This window comes from Schistocerca cancellata, chromosome 5 (assembly GCF_023864275.1).
Source record: "Schistocerca cancellata isolate TAMUIC-IGC-003103 chromosome 5, iqSchCanc2.1, whole genome shotgun sequence".
Taxonomy (NCBI): domain Eukaryota; kingdom Metazoa; phylum Arthropoda; class Insecta; order Orthoptera; family Acrididae; genus Schistocerca; species Schistocerca cancellata.
In genome coordinates this window covers 462,550,901-462,571,459 of record NC_064630.1, presented here as the reverse complement: position 1 = coordinate 462,571,459, position 20,559 = coordinate 462,550,901, and the positions used below count along the sequence as shown (strand labels likewise).

Sequence of the window (20,559 nt, the reverse complement as noted above, 5' to 3'; positions counted from 1 at the left end):
GGCTTGCCTTTTTTCAGTCTTCAATATTTTTTGCTAAACATGATTTTGTTACTAACTGAATTATTGTATTGCGGTCTTAATATTATCTACTATTCAAAATTATATTATACTTCAGTCATTATGTACTTTTGGAACTAAACTTATTTCTGTAATTGTGAATAGTACTGATGTTTGGCTGTTAAGTTTTCATTGTGAAAGCAAAAATTATTTACTTATTTAAATGTGTTTTCTCTTGGCAGTTAGTTGAATGACTTTGCAAAGAATCTGCACCCGCTGTTTTGAGATCATATATTTTATGCACAGTTCACTGTTTCAGTTTTTATACCTTGCGTCTATTTAAAACAATGTTACAGAAAAGAAATGGTAAGCCCCAAAAATATACAAACTTGAAAACTTCGCTGTAACATCAGACAAAATTTTATTTTTAATAATCAATTAGTGTTGCTTAACAAAATTTTTTACACATTTGCAGCTGAAATACAGGAAAGGCATGCAATATCTATTATGTAGTTTTATGGACTCGTGTTGTGATGAAAATCACAGGTATAATTGCAGATACATTTCAGAGAAAATTTGTCACTACTGAAGGATACCGAAGCTCTGTTGAATTTCAACTTTTTATATTTTTAATATTCTACTCAAAAGAAATTTTTACCAATTATGTGCTTGCAAATCTGTGTGCACTTGGACTCAAGGGGAATAGGAAATGAAAGAATAAACCTAATGAAACTAAAATTAAATATATTTGTGATAAAAACACAACAATGACCAAAGTAAAAGGTCTGTTCAAAAATGCACACCTGTAAAATCGAAATCTACTTGAGCGTAACATTCAATAATGCCTTTCTCCACCCCATGCAATGTAAGATGCTTGTATCCTCCATGGAACGCTGTTCACAAGTTGGACAAGAAATTACTGCTCAAGCAAGAGCCACACTTAGGACGGCAGCCCTTCTGATGTTATCTAGAAGGTGAAGTGGGTTGTTCAACAACACACTGCTAGTTCCAAGTCCCAAGTATGTTTACTTGGATTGATGCGAACAAATACTGCACATCATTCCATTTCATTGATTCCTGCCTGCTGGAGAAATGTATTCAAGGTGGGCATGGTTTGCTTTTGGGTCATCCTCTTGAAAGGTAAACCCATCACTGAAATGTTGACTGCTAGGTTAGACAACAGGTTGGAGAATCATGTTCCCATTCTGCACAGCCTTCAAATTACACTTAACAGTGATGACAGGCATCTGGCTTCTATAGATAACATCACCCCAAGACACAACTGACACACCTCCTTGCTGAACCCATGGAGTTGCAGGCTTGGAACATGCATTGGTACCTGGCTCTTCTGTGACACTCATTACGTGTTAGACAAATCCTGCAATTGTTGGTGAAGAGAACCCAATGACACTGACCTGTGCTTCATTCCAAGTGTTTCCTTCCCCATCTTCATGCAACAGGACTCAGGGCTCTGTGCTGCTGTTTTGTTATGCTTAGAGGTCAAATTGATACTGTATGGGTTCAATTCTCTCCCAGGCAGCACACAGATCTATTCCATTTGCTTCAGGATACCTAAGAGTCATAATCTGCGACAGTCATCAGCTGTTATTTCTGACAGCTGAGGCAATCTTTAACGCAGGGGTTGAATTTTTGAATGATGTGTGTATTGTGAACACCAACTCAGTTGGCAACTTCCAATACCAGCAAACCTTGCTGTGGACTGACAATTAGAGACACTGCATGCTCTAATGAACTTCACAGAGAATGCAGATTTACTTGTACCTACAACATACATGTTACATGTTGTACACAGTGATTTCATGAGGGTTTCTGAGGAGAGAGGAGGGGGGCTGACTACATTTATAATGTAGCCAACATAAAACTTTTTTTGAGCAGTTTATTGAATTATTTGACCCTCTACAGCCCCCTCTATATTTTTATAAAGAAACTACAACATCTGAATCTAAATAAGAACTGTTAAGAATAAACTGCTACATGAGATTAATAAATTAGATTAAAAGTCATAAGCATTCTGGCATTATATCAACCAGTAAATGATGAAGTGGACATTAATTCAAAATAGGTGACACAGGGTAATACATGAAGGCAATTCAAAATGTGTTTCTGGTTTATACACTAAGACGTGAGAAAAACAAGATGCATCCTAATACTGCTGATGTATATACTTAAAGTAGAAAATATTAATAATAAATGAAAAGCACCAGTTTGCTTTTGTTCTACAATATTATTTTTATTGCTAACCGGTTTTCGGCTTACAAGGCCATCTTCAGGCATTTACTGAGTATTATCACCAAAGAAGTTAAATGTTAGCAGACAACACTGGAAGAGAAGTAACACATCTAGAGTGAAGTAGAAACATACAGTGAGTAACATCTTTGCAATGAAATAGTAAAAACTGAACATTACATAAATAACAATGGAGTTGACAGGAAAACCTTTAGCACAAAATAAAATTTTCTAAAAACAGAACCTTTGAGTGCAAACATCAAATACTGGTTTAGATATGTAGATGATGTCCTGTGTATGTGGACTGGTACTACAAGACAACTCAACACATTCTTGAAAAACCTAAACAGTCAACATAAAAATATCCAGTTCACTATGGAAATTGGCAACAAATCCATAAACTTCTTAGATCTCACCATTGACAGCAGTACACACACACATTGTTTCAAAATTTACAGAAAAACAACAACTACGGACACAGTAATACCTTCTTGCTCACAACACCCCATAGCTCACAAACATGCAGCTTTCCACTCAATGGTACACCGTCTCATATCCATCCCCATGTCCAGAGATGATTTTAAAGCAGAGTTAGATACAATAAAATTTATTGCCTCAGCCAATGGCTGCAATCCAGTTCCTATTGACCACATCTTGCACAGGAAACAAAAACGGAAAATTATAACCCTCCTCTATGCCCCACCTGCTTCCCCATCTACTGTCTGCAAGAAATGGTGTACTCTACCATTTCTAGGTCAGGTATCACAGACTATAGCCAAAGCACTGAAATCCTGCAAGTATAGGGTTTCCTACTATGTCAGGAACACTACAGCCCAGTGTGTTTTTAATAGCAAAGATAAGATCCAGTTATTAGCCAACAGTGGGGTATACAAAATCACCTGTTCTGATTGTGACAAATTTTACATTGGTCAGTCAGGCAGAGACATATCAACTAGGCTGGCTGAACATGAACGCAGCTGGAGGTTGCAGAATTCAGACTCTGCATTTGCTGAGCATGTACTGAGTGAGGGTCACAACTACCAGCCAGTGTCCCATGTACTTCACTTAGCAAACAAAGGCCATAAACTCAACCTGCTGGAAGCCCTGGAAATTAACAAACATCTTGCTCACAGTCCAGATCTCATCCTAAATGACCAGACACAACTCAACACTTCCCCTCTCCTAAACTTCATATAATCATCTTTGTTGTTCATTACTTCCCACACTCTCTCTTCCGACATATTCCCATTTTCCTGTAGTCATTAAGTTGTTTTATTTGTTGCAGTTGTCTTTGTATTCCACATATGCTGTAGTTTCAATAGGTAAGGGTTTGCTTTTAACTTGTACTTGTATTACTGTCCATGTTTAACTCCCCTTGTAGTTGTCTCATCAAAAACTGTTCATATTTTACTTTGCTCATTTATTTAATGTAAACTGGTATACAGCCACTGCTTTGATTATAATGTTAATAATGTTAATACTGTTCATATTTTACTTTGCTCATTTATTTAATGTAAACTGGTATACAGCCACTGCTTTGATTATAATGTTAATGTTAAAATGCAGTACCACCACACTCTATCAAACTGTAGGTTCCCTCAAACACCTCAATTTTCCTGCATTTATTAATTTCTGTTTATCGTATTGATATGGCTTAAGTTCCTCGTGTATTCTGTATTTACATTGACAACTGTCTCTTCTTTTTTAATTGGTTGTGTATCACTCTCCATGTTTCATACCTCTTGATGCAGCCTTGCCTAGTACTAATTTTATCTTATTTCAATAGTTTTGTATATCAATAGAAACTGTTATGTAGGCAAGCTATTCTTATTTTGTGCTAAAGGTTTTCCTGTCAACTCCATTGTTATTTATGTAATGTTCAGTTTTTACTATTTAATTGCAAAGATGTTACTCACTGTATGTTTCTACTTCACTCTAGATGTGTTACTTCTCTTCCAGTGTTGTCTGCTAACATTTAACTTCTTTGGTGATAATACTCAGTAAATGCCTGAAGATGGCCTTGTAAGACGAAAACCGGTTAGCAATAAAAATAATATTGCAGAACAAAAGCAAACTGGTGCTTTTCATTTATTATTATAATGTTGTTCTACCAAGAACCGACGGAAGATTCTGTTAATAGAAAATATTAATCCTAGATTCCGAAACTTCCTTCTCCCGTGAGGAGGAGAGAGAGAGAGAGAGAGAGAGAGAGAGAGAGAGAGAGAGAGAGAGAGAGAGAGATCAATTGGGGAGAGCTGGAAAAGGGCAGGGGTGGTGGGAGGAATTAAGGGCGAAGGCACAGACTACTCAAAGACAACAGGCTATAAGGGGCCCACCAATTGTCCTCAAAATAGTTGCAACCTTCTCATCCTAAACCTGTCCCTAATTTCCAACACTTGCAAACTAAGCCTTAAGATGGAACATACATGCTCTGAAAGCTAAGATTACAACTTCCTAATGCGTTTCTATCAGCAGTGCTAGGTATTTCGCTCCTTGCAGAAAAGTACTGGCCATCTATTCTATATCGAAATTTAAATTCTTTCCACTGAATTTTCCCAATGATATAATACAATTTTAACCACAATTCATATAATGTAATAGGCAACAATTCACTGAATTTTAGAATACAAAATATATTTGTTCCTAATGACAAGATTATGATGGTTACCTTTCACAATGTTGAGTGCAGTCTCTTTATTCAGTAATTCCAAAAGACGTATCCTTTCTTTGCAGGCATCTATTTCACATTGCTAAAAACAAAAAAGGTATTTATTGCCAAATAAATATTTTTATATGATGTAGCTTATCATTTAAAAGAATACACTGATTCTCTCTCTCTCTCTCTCTCTCTCTCTCTCTCTCTCTCTCACACACACACACACACACACACACACCCCTAACTTTTAAACTTTTAACTTAAAACGTGATATAAATGGAAATGTCGTGTGGCTAGGGCCTCCCGTCGGGTAGACCGTTCGCCTGGTGCAGGTCTTTCGATTTGACGCCACTTCGGCGACCTGCGCGTCGATGGGGATGAAATGATGATGATTAGGACAACACAACACCCAGTCCCTGAGCGGAGAAAATTTCCGACCCAGCCGGGAATCGAACCCGGGCCCTTAGGATTGACAGTCTGTCACGCTGACCACTCAGCTACCGGGGCGGACAAAATGTGATAATACCCCACACTGTAATACTTTAATATGACACTGTAATCAGTTAGGCCATAAGTATAATGAAAATATTAGCAAAATGTAAATCCACAGCGTCTTTCAAGTAAAACCAGCTTCCAACAGCAGAGATAAACAATCTGGGTGGGATGAAAGCAATCCACACATCACATCTGTGATTAGCAAAACTGACAAACACCCTTACTGTATGAACAAACCTCAATTTACACAAATCAAAGTACAAAGAAGTAATTTTTCATGCTCATCATGGCAAAAGAAAAAGTGATGAACGTGGGGAATACAAGGTGTGACAATAAAGTAATGAGACTGATGTGTGTGTGTGTGTGTGTGTGTGTGTGTGTGTGTGTGTGTGTGAGAGAGAGGGGGGGGAGGGGGGGGAGCCATTTTAGTCAAGTTTAGTGTTGTCTCCTTCAAAGTAGTTCCTTTCTGATTGTACACACTTTTTCCAGCACGTCTGCCACTGATGGTAACATTTCTGGAACTCATCTTCTGTAATCTTCTTGTCACAGCTTTTAGGACATCTTGTGTTGTTTGAAAAATGGTGTCCCTTGACCACCATTTTGACTCTTGGAAATATAAAAAAAACTGCACGGAGCAATATCTGGTGTATAAGGTGACTGTGGTAGTACTGAAATTTGTTTGGAGGTTAAAAATTGCTGCAATCATTTTCACGGATAATCTTCGATCAGATTGTATGAGTTCACGCATCCTGGCCAAGTTGACATCCGTCTGTGAGGTTGATGGTCGTCCACTGCGGTCTTCATCTTCAACGTTTGTTCTGCCTTCACTAAACATTTTATGCCAATGAAAAACTTAAGCTATTGACATAACCTCCTCTCCAAAAGCCTTCTGAAGCTTACTGTAAATTGTCGTCACGTTTTCACCCAATTTAACGCAAAAAGAAATGGCATACTGTTGTGCATATTATGCAGTTCCATTTCCGTGATGAGAGACACAAACACATGTTAACTTATTACAGCACAACTCATGACTGAGCAGTTGCATCGGTGTGCAGCTCAGACTAGACGCACCTTATAGACCAAGATCAAAGATAGTGTGCCTAAGTAAGCCTGCAGGGTTGCCACATCTTGCCAAGAAAATCAGTCTTATTACTTTATTGTCGCACCTCATATACCACAATTGATTGGTATTTGCCTGGGAATGATTTTACAGCTTAAACGTAAGTACGGACCAACGAGCAAGGGCAATCCAAAGAATTTCCTACAATATTTGCATTTGAAGCACAAACATAATGCTGCATAATGTTCCCAACAGGCTAAGAACAGTTACGTATAGGATACTCCATAAACAACAGTGAAGAGCATGGCAGAAGGTACTGCCCACTGTAGCAGATTTCAGGGCTGTCTCCTCTACACCATTCACATATGGAGTTCAGGAAGGAAGACAGTTTAAATGCTTCCTTGCACATCATAATTAATCTAATTTTGTCTTCATGATCCCTATGGGGTGATACATATGGGTAGCAGTATATTCCTAGCGTCATCTTTTAAATTCAATTCCTGAATTTTTGTAAGCAGGCTTTCATGAGATAGTTCGTGCCTGGGATAGTTCATGCCTATCTTCAAGACTCTGTTAGTTCAGTTTCTTCAGCATCTCTGACTCTCTCCAATGGGTCAAACAAACCTGTGACCATTCATGCTTCCTTTCTCTGTGTTGTTGTTGTGGTGTTGCGGTCTTTGGTCCAGAGACCGGTTTGATGCAGCTCTCCATGCTACTCTATCTTGTGCACGCCACTTCATCTCCATATAATACTAAAACCGACATCCTTCTGTATCTGCTTAGTGTATTTATCTCCTGGGTCTCCCCCTATGATTTTCACCCTCCACGCTTCCTTCTAATACTAAGCTGGTGATTCCTTGATGCCTCAGAATGTATCCTACAAACCGATACCTTCTTCTAGTCAAGCTGTGCCACAAATTCCTCTTCTCCCCAATTCTGTTATGTGACCTACCCATCTAATCTTCAGCATTCTTCTGTAGCACCACATTTCAAAAGCTTTTATTCTCTTCTTGTCAACACTGCTTATCGTCAATCTTTCACTTTCATACATGCCTACACTCCAAACAAATGCTTTCAGAAAAGATTTCCTGACACCTAAATCTATACTGAATGTTAATAAATTTCTCTTCTTCAGAAAGGTTTTCCTTGCCAGTCTACATATTTTATCCCCTCTACTTCGACCATCATCAGTTATTTTGCTCCCCAAGTAACAAAACTCATCTACTACCTTAAATGGGTTGGGTTGTTTTGGGGGAGGAGACCAAGCAGTGAGAGGTCATCCGCCTCACTGGATTAGGGAAGGACGTTGTCCTTGTGGTGAATGTTCATCAGAGGTGAGGGTATCATCTGGAGTGCCCCAGGGAAGTGTGGTAGGTCCGCTGTTGTTTTCTATCTACATAAATGATCTTTTGGATAGGGTGGATAGCAATGTGCGGCTGTTTGCTGATGATGCTGTGGTGTACGGGAAGGTGTCATCGTTGAGTGACTGTAGGAGGATACAAGATGACTTGGACAGGATTTGTGATTGGTGTAAAGAATGGCAGCTAACTCTAAATATAGATAACTGTAAATTAATGCAGATGAATAGGAAAAAGAATCCCGTAATGTTTGAATACTCCATTAGGAGTGTAGCGCTTGACACAATCACGTCGATTAAATATTTGGGCTTAACATTGCGGAGCAATATGAAGTGGGACAAGCATGTAATGGCAGTTGTGGGGAAGGCGGATAGTCGTCTTCGGTTAATTGGTAGAATTATGGGAAGATGTGGTTCATCTGTAAAGGAGACCGCTTATAAAACACTAATACGACCTATTCTTGAGTACTGCTCGAACGTTTGGGATCCCTATCAGGTCGGATTGAGGGAGGAAATAGGAGCACTGAAAGACCTAAGTCAAAACAAGGCCCCGGGCTTAAACAACATTTCATTAGAACTACAGATAGCCTTGGGAGATCCAGCCATGACAAACTCTTCCATCTGGTGAGCAAGATGTATGAGACAGGCAAAATACCTTCAGACTTCAAGAATATAATAATTCCAATCCCAAAGAAAACAGGTGTTGACAGTTGTGAAATTTACCAGACTGTCAGTCATGGTTGCAAAATACTAACATCAATTCTTTACAAATGAATCTGAAACTGGTAGAAGCTGACATTGGGGAATATCAGTTTGGATTCTGGAGAAATGTGGACACACGGGAGGCAGTATGGATCCTATGACTTATCTTAGAAGATGATTAAGGAAAGGCAAACGTACATTTCTAGGAATTGTAGACATAGAAAAAGTCATTGACAATGTTGACTAGAATACTGTCTTTCAAATTCTGAAGGTGCCAGGTGTAAAATATTGGGAGTGAAAGACTATTTGCAATTTGTACAGAAACCAGATGGCAGTTATAAGAGTCGAGGGGTATGAAAGGGAAGCAGTGGTTCAGAAGGGAGTGAGACAGGGTTGTAGCCTATCCCCAATGTTATTCAATCTGTATATTGAGCAATCAGTAAAGGAAACAAAAGAAAATTCAAGCAGTATCGTATCTCCCATTTCATCTTCATCTACATCCTCTTCCATTTCCATAGTACTATCCTCAAGTACATGCCCTTGTATAGACCCTCTATACAGGGTGTTACAAAAAGGTATGGCCAAACTTTCAGGAAACATTCCTCACACACAAAGAAAGAAAATATGTTATGATGACATGTGTCCGGGAACGCTTACTTTCCATGTTAGAGCTCATTTTATTACTTCTCTTCAAATCACATTAATCATGGAATGGAAACACACAGCAACAGAACGTACCAGCGTGACTTCAAACAATTTGTTACAGGAAATATTCAAAATGTCCTCCGTTAGCGAGGATACATGCATCCACCCTTCGTCGCGTGGAATCCCTGATGCGCAGATGCAGCCCTGGAGAATGGCGTATTGCATCACAGCCGTCCACAATACGAGCACGAAGAGTCTCTACATTTGGTACTGGGGTAGTGTAGACAAGAGCTTTCAAATGCCCCCATAAATGTAAGTCAAGAGGGTTGAGGTCAGGAGAGCGTGGAGGCCATGGAATTGGTCTGCCTCTACCAATCCATCGGTCACTGAATCTGTTGTTGAGAAGCGTACGAACACTTCGACCGAAATGTGCGGGAGCTCCATCGTGCATGAACCACATGTTGTGTCGTACTTGTAAAGGCACATGTTTTAGCAGCACAGGTAGACTATCCCGTATGAAATCATGATAACGTGCTCCATTGAGCGTAGGTGAAAGAAACTAAAATGAGCTCTAACACGGAAATTAAGCGTTTCTGTACACATGTCTACATAACATCTTTTCTTTATTTGTGTGTGAGGAATGTTTCCTGAAAGTTTGGCCATACCTTTTTGTAACACCCTGTATACTCCTTCCACCTTTCTGCTTTCCCTTCTTTGCTTAGGACTGGTTCCATCTGAGCTCTTGATAGTCATACAGGTGGTTCCCCAAAAGTCTCTCTAATTTTCCTGCAGGCAGTATCTATCTTGCCCCCTAGTGATACATGTTTCTTCCTCCTTACATTTGTCCTCTAGCTATCCCTGCTTAGCCATTTTGACCTTCCTGTCACAATCTCATTTTTGAGACATTTGTATTCCTTTTCACCTGCTTCATTTACTGCATTTAAAAATTTTCTCCTTTCATCAATTAAATTCAATATCTGTTCCGTTATGCAAGGATTTCTACTAGCCCTTGTCTTTTTACCTACTTGATGATCCTCTGCTGCTTTCACTATTTCATCTATCAAAGCTACCCATTCTTCTTCTACTGTATTTCTTTCCCCTGTTCTTGTCAACCGTTCCCTAATGCTCTCTCTCTAACTCCCTACAACCTCTGGTTCTTTCAATTTATCCAGGTCCTATCTCCTTAAATTCCTACCTTTTTGCAGTTTCTTCAGTTTTGATCCACAGTCCAAAACTAATAAATTGTGGTCAGAGTCCACATCTGTGCCTGGAAATGTCCTACAATTTAAAACCTGGATTCTAAACCTCTATCTTACCTTAAATCTTGCAGTGTCTCCAGCTTTCTTCCACATATACAACTTTTTTACATGATTCTTAAACCAAGTGTTAGTTGCGGTTAAGTTATGTACTGTGCAAAATTCTACCAGGCGGCTTCCTCTTTCATTCCTTACCCCCAGTCCATATCCACCTACTACTTTTCCTTCTCTTCCTTTTCCTACACTCAAATTCCAGTCCCCCATGACTACTAAATTTCCGTATCCCTTAATTATCTGAATAATTTCTTTTATCGCATCATACATTTCTTCTTCACCTGCGGAGCTAGTTGGCATATAAACTTTTACTACTGTGGTAGGCATGGGATTCGTGTCTATCTTGGCTACAATAATGTGTTCACTATGCTTTTCGTAATAGCTTATTCACACTTCTTTTTATTCATTATTAAACCTACTCCTGCATTACTCCTATTTGATTTTGTATTTATAACCTTGTACTCACCTGACCAGAAATCTTTTCCTTCATCATCAAACTTCACGAATTCCCACTATATCTAACTTTAACTTATCCATTTCCCTTTTTAAATTTACTAACCTACTTGCCAGATTTAGGGATCTGAAATTCCATGCTCCAATCCATAGAAGGCCAGTTCTGTTTTTCCTGACGACTTTGTCCTCGTAAGTAGTCCCTGCCTGGAGATCTGAATGGGGGACTATTTTATCTCCAGTATATTTTACCCAAGGGGGCTCCATCATCATTTAACCATACAGTAAAGCTGCATGCCTTTGGGGAAAATTATGGCTGTAGTCTCCCCTTCCTTTCAGCCATTCACAGTAACAGCACAACAAGACCGTTTTGGTTGATTTTACAAGGTCAGATCAGTCAATCATCATCAGTCAATAGGACAATGAATCAACTATAATAGGAGCAAGCTGAAACTGTCCTAATATGAGACAGCATGTCCTAATATATGGTAATGTTTCATATTAGGATACCCATGCTATCTCGTATTGGGTCATTCCATGCCAAGTGGTCTAATTTCGGAAAAAGTTCTGGCATGGACATCACAGATTTTGCTGAAATTTTGTGTGGACATTTGCACACGTTCCCAATGAACATTGGTAGAGTTTTACTTTCCCCAATTTAATACTTGCAGAAATTGAGTCATTTGTTAGACACCACAGTGCAGCTATCAACAGTGCAGCCATTGACTTTTCGGCAACTTTGACACACATCATCTCCAGCAATATTTTCTTGAAAGGAACAAAACTATATCACCTTGTAAAATGTTTTGCATACTATTAAGCAAAATAATACGAAAATATTTCCTTAGTGATTTGCTTATGGATAATTTGAAGCAAAATCAGCCAAAAAAATAGATCCTCGAAAAAAGTGTGAAGTTTAGCATTTTATATCTCCAGAAAAAATTGTGAGATACACCGGAAACTTTGCACAGAATAACTTACCAATACACGAAATTAGAATGTAAAATTTAATTCTCTTAATGCTTTCGAACAGTTTATGAATTAAGGACAAAGTTGAAGATTTTTCTAAAAACACCACAAATTGCTATTTTTGACCCACTTTTACAAAAAAAAGTATCTTCCACAAATTATTTTAAACCATTTTCATTAGAAAGACAATGTTCTGAACCACCTAAAAATTATATTTGGTTTAGCACTGTGAGCATATAAGACCCTAAAAAACTAATGACAGGCTGGAGTTGCATTGAAAATGGCCTCATATTCTGCTGGTGCTCAAATCCAACATTTTTGTTATGTTCCACAACTGTTTAGTACTCTCTGTGGAGTATAATATCAAAATTCCTGATGACTAGAGAATTAGCTTAAGTCAGAAAAACTGCAGGTAAGCAGTCTTTTTTTTAACATCGCTACAGCATTCAACTCTATAAAATTCTTTTCATAAAAAATAAAACTGAATGAGAACTCCAATAAAAAGCTTAGTTTCCTCTTTCTTGTGATTCTAAAAGTATGAGGCTATTTTTTGGACTCAGTCTTATCAAAATTTCTTCTCAAACAACCTCACCAGTGTGAATTTTAAAACAACCTCACCAGTGACACCATCTTGCTGGCAGTATAGATTTCCTCACAACATTCTACAGCAAATTAATGGGGGGGGGGGGATCAAGTAACTTGGAGTAAAATATGCTTAGGATACTAAAAAGAGACCTCTTCTAGTGCTGACCTCCGACACTTACAGAAATGTTTCATCAGCTTGGGATCCTGTGTAAGAAACCCTCATCAGGTTTGAGAACCTGTATTAACTCACCACTGGCTGCTGTTGCACAGCTATCAGGTGTGGCCCCTTGGGTGACGAGGATGCTGGTTTTCTAACTTTAAAACAAGCCAGCAGTTGTTACGGCAATATGAACAATACCAACATATTTATACCACTTTTCTCGTGTACACCGATGTTCCAAATTAACCGCAAATTACGCTAACAAAGTACACTTTACCGTAAACCACAATTAAACTAGCACATCAGTAACATTACACAATAAGAGATACTGGTAATTCTCTATAACATGAATCCACATTAAGAAATGTCAGGAAGGCTGCTATAAACTTCACCAAGATTTACAAAATGTGACAGTGGTATAAAACCTGTAGGATATTTGTGTGTGCTGAAGCCCTTAGGCAACAATTTTACTACCACAATTCCACTGATTTGATAATGCACAGTTAAATTGTAAAGTTTATATTGATTCTGTAGTTATAGCAGAAAAACAGACTGAAGTATGTCGCGATGAGTAGTGATAGAAGACCCTTTTTTGATGTTTTTCAAGTTATTCGGACTTTACTTTATTTCATTTCCTAGACATCAAGACTTTTGATACTGCCTTCCGCAGAGAGTACTTAACAATTTTAGAAAATAATAAAAACTGTCAGATTTAATCAGAAACCAACGGAATATTGGCCCATTTTCAATGCACCTCCATGTTGTCATTATTTTTTAGCGCCTTATACTGCTGGCTCATTTCATTTAAAATCACCCAAAATAAAGAAATCTTGTTGCCATCATGTCACAGATATTTGTGAAAATTTGGTGTAAGAAAGTACATAAATAGAAAGTGATAAAATATTTTTTTCATATTTTTTGTATCAAAACTGTAGTCAGGGGACCATTTGGAAATGTCTAGCATTTTCTCCATCTGACATCAGTACGAAAGGTAGGTTGAAAGTTTTTAACTGCTATAACTACCTTATTTATAAATCACTTTTATTCAATTTGGTGCCATTAGAAAGATAAAAGGACCAACTATATCACCAAACTATAAAAATTCTGTAACTGTGCATATAAAAATGTGCAAATCTGTAATTAAAGTCATTTTTCAATTTTTTTTATTTTTTATTTTATTTTTTTTTTTTTTTTACAAACATCATGAATCTTTTTTGTCAAAATTACAAGTTTCACCATTTTAAATTTGGTCTCAGAAAATTCGTATTGTCATACATTTCAACATAAAAAAAAAAAAAATCAGAAGGGTGTTTGTTCTGTTTTATCATTTAAAACAGAAAGCACATAAATAATAATATACACGTTTCATTTTGTGACTCTTACCTAGTGGTCACAAATGATGATCAGTTCTCATAAAACACATTCATAAAACTCTAAAAAGCATTCATTCTTTCAAACAAGTTTTCAATGGACAATATTATGTCTGAATCAAAGTGTATAAATGACCAGTACTTGTGCTTGCACTAGGAGCAGGCAAAGTCATTTCATAAGGTATCCAGCAAACATCAGTGTGAAGGGACCATGAACAACTTGGGGAAGGGCCACTTGGACTCAAACTTGACTTTTGCATCTCTGTGTTCTTCACTTATCTCTAGAATTTTTCCAAGCCACCACTGGTTATCGTAGATAGCAGCGACAAATGTTTCTTCTTTAATTGTGTTAGAGGCAGTGTTTTGAATTCCAAGAGGAACTTGAATGAATTTAATAGATGATGAAACACGCTTTATCAGCAACTTGTTTTCATTCAGTGGTTTGAAAAAATGATTCACTCTTGTCCCAGGAAGGGTAGAACCAGTCTCACATCATTTTTCTAACATGCCTGATGAGTTGTGGTACATGTAAACAGATCCTATTGACTTAAAATGTGACTGTCATATGGACGCTGTAAACTTGCTCTTGTTGCTAAACATTTAATAGTACTACCAACTCCATCACATGCATTTTTGCCATGACTAGTGGCAAAAAATTCTATTCTGCAGTCACTCCATGATCTTGCTTGTGATGGCACAAATTTAAAAAGTTCTTCAAGTTTTTACATTGTGCAGAACTGCCATCACTGAAGTATATAACATGCTCGATGTGTGGTAATTGTTCCAATACATAAGTGAGAGCAGTTTTCTGGAAACATAGAATGTGTTTGTATCATGCTGCAAACAGTCACAATGACATTGACTTAATGCAATCACCTGTTTTAAAGAACACCACAAAAGGATGGAAGGGTGACTTGAATGTTCTGCCAGTGAAATCCTTGTGTAGCATCCTGAAGCAAACATGTATAGTTGTCTGCAAAATCCACTATGACGATACATGTAGTATCACGGAGGGTTTCTTCGCTTGATTTAAAGTAGTGACTCTGAGATTTTGTATGATGTTGTGTTAAGTTTTGAAGTTTTTGCATGAAATACTCAACAAATTCATCAGTAATCTTCATTAGTGTCTCCAGTGTAGGTCGATCAGTTTGCATCCATTGTTTGAATACAACATTTTCACAATCTTGTAAGGAATCCAGCTCCATTAAAAAATTGCGCAGTTCATATTCGTAGGACACTGAGAACAGCGATGCAGCATGCCTCCTCGTTTTCCAGATTGTACGCAAGTTTCAGTAGAAGTTCTGTATATGGTTCTTTCACATGTGCAGCATGCATTAACAGTTTTACATTTTGGTGATACACATACGTTATGCATTCCATGACTGTTTACAGTAACAAATTCTTTTGGCCTGTTGTTGTTGTTATTATTGTTGTTGTGGTCTTCATCTCTAGGTCTCCCACTACGATTTTTACCCTCAAATACTAAACTGGAGAGCCCTTGATGCCTCAGAACATGTCCTACCAACTGATCCCTTCTTCTAGTCAAGTTGTGCCACAAACTCCTCTTCTCCCCAATTCTATTCAATACCTCCTCATTAGTTATGTGATCTACCCATCTAATCTTCAGCATTGTTCTGTAGCACCGTGTTTCGAAAGCTTCTATTCTCTTCATGTACAAACTATTTATCGTCCATGTTTCACTTCCATACATGGCTACACTAAATACAAATACAATCAGAAATGACTTCTTGACACTTAAATCTATACTCATGTTAACAAATTTCTCTTCTTCAGAAACACTTTGCTTGCCATTGCCAGTCTACATTTTATATCCCCCCCTACTTCGACCATGATCAGTTATTTTGCTCCCCAACTAACAAAACTCATTTACTACTTTAAGCATCTCATTTCCTAATCTAATTCCCACAGCACCACCCGATTTAATTAGACTACATTCCATTATCCTCGTTTTGCTTTTGTTGATGATTGAATAACATTGGGGATAGGCTACAACCCTGTCTCACTCCCTTCCCAACCACTGCTTCCCTTTCATGCCCCTCGACTCTTACAACTGCCATCTGTTTTCTGTACAAATTGTAAATAGCCTTTCGCTCCCTGTATTTTACCCTTGCCACCTTCAGGATTTGAAAGAGAGTATTCCAGTCAACATTGTCAAAAGCTTTCTCTATGTCTACAAATGCTATAAATGTAGGTTTGCCTTTTCTTAATCTAGCTTCTAGGATAAGTCACAGGGTCAATATTGCCTCACGTGTTCCAATATTTCTACGGAATCCAAACTTATCTTCTCCGAGGTCGGCTTCTACCAGTTTTTCCATTCGCCTGTAAAGAATTCACGTTAGTATTTTGCAGCCGTGACTTATTAAACTGATAGTTCGGTAATTTTCACATCTGTCAAGACCTGCTTTCTTTGGGATTGGAATTATTATATTCTTCTTTAAGTTTGAGGGTATTTTGCCTATCTCATACATTTTGCTCACCAGATGGTAGAGTTTTGTCAGGACTGGCTCTCCCAAGGCTGTCAGTAGTTCTAATGGAATGTTGTCTACTCCCGGGACCTTGTTTAGACTCAGGTCTTTCAGTGCTCTGTCAAACTCTTCATGCAGTATCGTATCTCCCATTTCATCTTCATCTACATCCTCTTCCATTTCCATAATATTGCCCTGAAGTACTTCACCCTTGTATAGACACACTATATACTCATTCCACCTTTCTGCTTTCTCTTCTTTGCTTAGAACTGAGTTTCCATCTGAGCTCTTGATATTCATGCAAGTGGTTCTCTTTTCTCCAAAGGTCTCTCTAATTTTCCAGTAGGCAGTATCTATCTTACACCTAGTGTTATATGCCTCTATATCCTTACATTTGTCCTCTAGCCATCCCTGCTTAGCCATTTTGCACTTCCTGTCGATCTCATTTTTGAGACGTTTTTATTCCTTTTTGCCTGCTTCATTTACTGCATTTTTATATTTTCTTCTTTCATCAATTAAATTCAATATTTCTTCTGTCACACAAGGATTTCTACTAGCCCTCATCTTTTTACCTATTTGATCCTCTGCTGCCTTCACTACTTCATCCCTCAAAGTTACCCATTCTTCTTCTACTGTATTTCTTTCCCCCATTCTTGTCAATTGTTCCCTTATGCTCTCCCGGAAACTCTGTACAACCTCTGGTTTAGTCAGTTCATCCAGGTCCCATCTCCTTAAATTCCCACCTTTTTGCAGTTTCTTCAGTTTTAATCTACAGTTCATAACCAATAGATTGTGGCCAGAGTCCACATCTGCCCCTGGAAATGTCTTACAATTTAGAACCTGGTTCTAAATCTCTGTCTTACCATTATATAATCTATCTGAAACCTGTTCTTGAACCAAGTGTTAGCTATGATTAAGTTATGCTATGTGCAAAATTCTACCAGGCGGCTTCCTCTTTTATTTCTTACCCCCAATCCATATTCACCTACTACGTTTCCTTCTCTTCCTTTTCCTACTATCGAATTCCAGTCACCCATGACTATTAAATTTTCGTCTCCTTTCACTATCTGAATAATTTCTTTTAAACTTTTACTACTGTCGTAGGTGTGGGATTCGTGTCTATCTTGGCCACAATAATGCGTTCACTATGCTGTTCGTGGTAGCTTACCCACACTCCTATTTTTTATTCATTATTAAACCCACTCCTGCATTACCCCTATTTGAATTTATTTTTATAATCCTGTATTCACCTGAACAAAAGTCTTGTTCCTCCTGCCACCGAACTTTGCTAATTCCCACTATATCTAACTTTAACCTATCCATTTCCCTTTTTAAATTTTCTAACCTACCTGCCCGATTAAGGGATCTGACATTCCAAGCTCTGATCCGAATAATGTCAGTTTTCTTTCTCCTGATAACAACGTTCTCTTGAGTAGCCCCCGCCCGGAGATCCGAATGGGGGACTTTTTCTCTGAAAGCTAAGTATACATCTTTCAGATTATATAAAATTAGTCTTTTTGTCTTATACACTCTTTTGCCGATTTCTGAAGGGACAGATAATCTTTTTTATAAGCAGAAATGCGACTTATATCATCGTCAGAGGAAAAATTCTGGACACATTTTTCCGCATCCTTACCTGTTCTGTTTCCCACTTAATAGCTCCCTTTTGACAAAATACCATCTTCTTTTAGCAATACCCTCTATTTCTTTACCATGTATTCAGTAGTTTTATAAAACATTTGGGTTTTTTCTTTACTCTGTGCAGCTGGTGCTAAGGTTTAAGTATTTGTAGTTTTTCTTTAACAGAACTTCTGATGAACTTCTCTTAAAGTTTTTGCATTAAAATATTACAGTCTGTACATTCAGCACTGCCAGTTTCTTCAGACACATTTTTCACTGGAAAATGTAGCACTTCTGATGCTGTTTGCTGGAATTTTAAAGCTAAGCGACGACACTTGTATCGAATCTATTCTGAACGCCTGTCTTGTGCTCTCTTGGTAACCCTAAATGGTGAAATTTCAAGTAATTCACAACCTTCATTAAGTTTTTGAAGAGCTGTAGATGGATCTGGTATATATTCTTGCTCTTCAACTTCACATTCGTCCATCCCTGGAAGGTTATCCCCCCAATAGGAGATAAAATGTCCTTACGGCATGTTATGCACAGCTTGCTACCTGGGATAAATCCAAGGGTTTTATATTTCCTTGCCATGGTTAAAGAAATAGGTTTCAAAGATTTCTTAGCAGTCTTTTCCCCATGCTTCTTAAAAGGGTCACAGCAAATTCTTTGTCTGTCTTCAAATGTTTCCAAATAGAACCTTTTGTGAGAAGAACAAACACACTCAATATTTTCACAGGTGCTTCTTAGTTTCAATAATTCAGTATCAGCTTGATTCAGGCTTCACATACCTATTAAGACAAGCTCTTTACTGCTACTACTTCTGTTCTGACACACAACTGCCGACACAAAACCTAAAGAATGTTTGTTTTCCATTGTGATTTCTAACCAACTGTGTCTGTTGCAGAAAAGAACTGGATGGTTTGAAACTTTTTCTTGTTCTCTAATTAGTGTTGCTACTAGACTGAATTTTTCATTGTTGTTTCATGTATTGTTGATTAGCTATTTGAAGCAATTAATTATTACAGCATTATTGAAAAAGTGTAAGATCTAACAACAGAGGACAAACACCCTTCCGATTTTTTTTTTTTTTTGGTTGAAAAGTATGGCAGTAAAAAAAAAAAGTGAGAAATTACATTAATTACAAATTTTCAAACATCTGTTGCTTAGACACAGCACTTTAATAATTTTTGTATTATAGCTCTATTCTTTTACTTTCCAATGACACCAAATTCAATAAAATTGATTCATAAATAAAAAAGTTATAGTGGTTACAAACTTACAAGGCACTTCACTTCTCAACGCCAGTTTGTAGAAGGAGCCCACATTTCAAAATGGTCTCCTAATTACAATTTTGGTCAAAAAATTCCAGAAAAGATATTTTAAACCTAACTCGTTACGTACATTCTTACACCAAATTTTCAAAAAAATCTGTGACATAATGGCAACAGTCACTGGGTGATTTCACATGAAATTACCCTGCCCACACTACACAACCAACTACAATTTTTAGGTGGTTTAGAACATATAGAACATAGCCTTTCTAATGAAAATGATTAAAAAGTTTTCAGTAGACTTTTTTGTCAAAGTGGGCCAGAAGCGGCCCTTTAATTGTTTTTAGAAAAATCTCCAACTTTGCCCTACATTTGTAAACTATTGGGAAGAAGCTGGAGAACGAAATTTTATATTCCAAGATCTCGTATTGATAAATTATTACACATAATGTTTCAAGTGTCACAATTACTTTTGGAGACATAGGCCCTACATCACTAAACTTCACATTTTTATGGAGCATATGTGTTTGTTGGCTGACTTTGCTTCATTTTATCCATATACAAATCTCTCAGGATCTCCCCCCCACCCGCCTCCCCCCCCACTTGACAGTGAGCCAAACACTGTACAAGATGAACTAGTTTTCTTTCTTTCAAGAAAATACTGCCACAGACATAAGTTGCCAAAAGCCCATGAGTGCCCTGTTGACAGCTGTGCTATGGAGTCAAATAAATAACTATATCCCTGGAACTACTGGATTAATGACTGTGAAATTTTATCAATGTTCAATGGGAACATGTGTGATAGTTCATACAAAATTTCAGCGAAATCCATGATAGTCGTGCAACAACTTCTGGATCACTTGGCATGGAATGACCCTATTAGGAGTAAGCCACCTTGCACTAAAACCTAGCCTCATAGTTACGCTGGTCATTCATTATAGTGATGAAAGAACACTTTATGAAGAGTGTAATATATATTGCTGCAACAGCTACTCCAACTTCACATATTACAGCCCTCCAACTTCACATATACTAAAAAGAACTTGACACTGAACACTGGAAAATCCAGGATGGATTAGTAATGATAATGATGGTGATGATTATTATTATTCGTTTGTGATGCACTCATCAACTGTGCATTATCAGTGCCCATACAAATTCCCAATCTTTACTTAGTAC

The 20,559-nt window shown here is 37.7% G+C and overlaps 1 protein-coding gene across 1 annotated transcript in view; it reads right to left on the bottom strand.

The window, feature by feature from the left end:
* LOC126187503 (beclin 1-associated autophagy-related key regulator) overlaps window positions 1–20,559 on the bottom strand; it is a 116,299-nt gene that overhangs the window by 85,775 nt on the left and 9,965 nt on the right. The window contains exon 3 of the mRNA XM_049928621.1: window positions 4,913–4,994. Coding sequence (XP_049784578.1) covers window positions 4,913–4,994 — 82 coding nt within the window. The remainder of the gene's footprint in view (window positions 1–4,912; window positions 4,995–20,559) is intronic.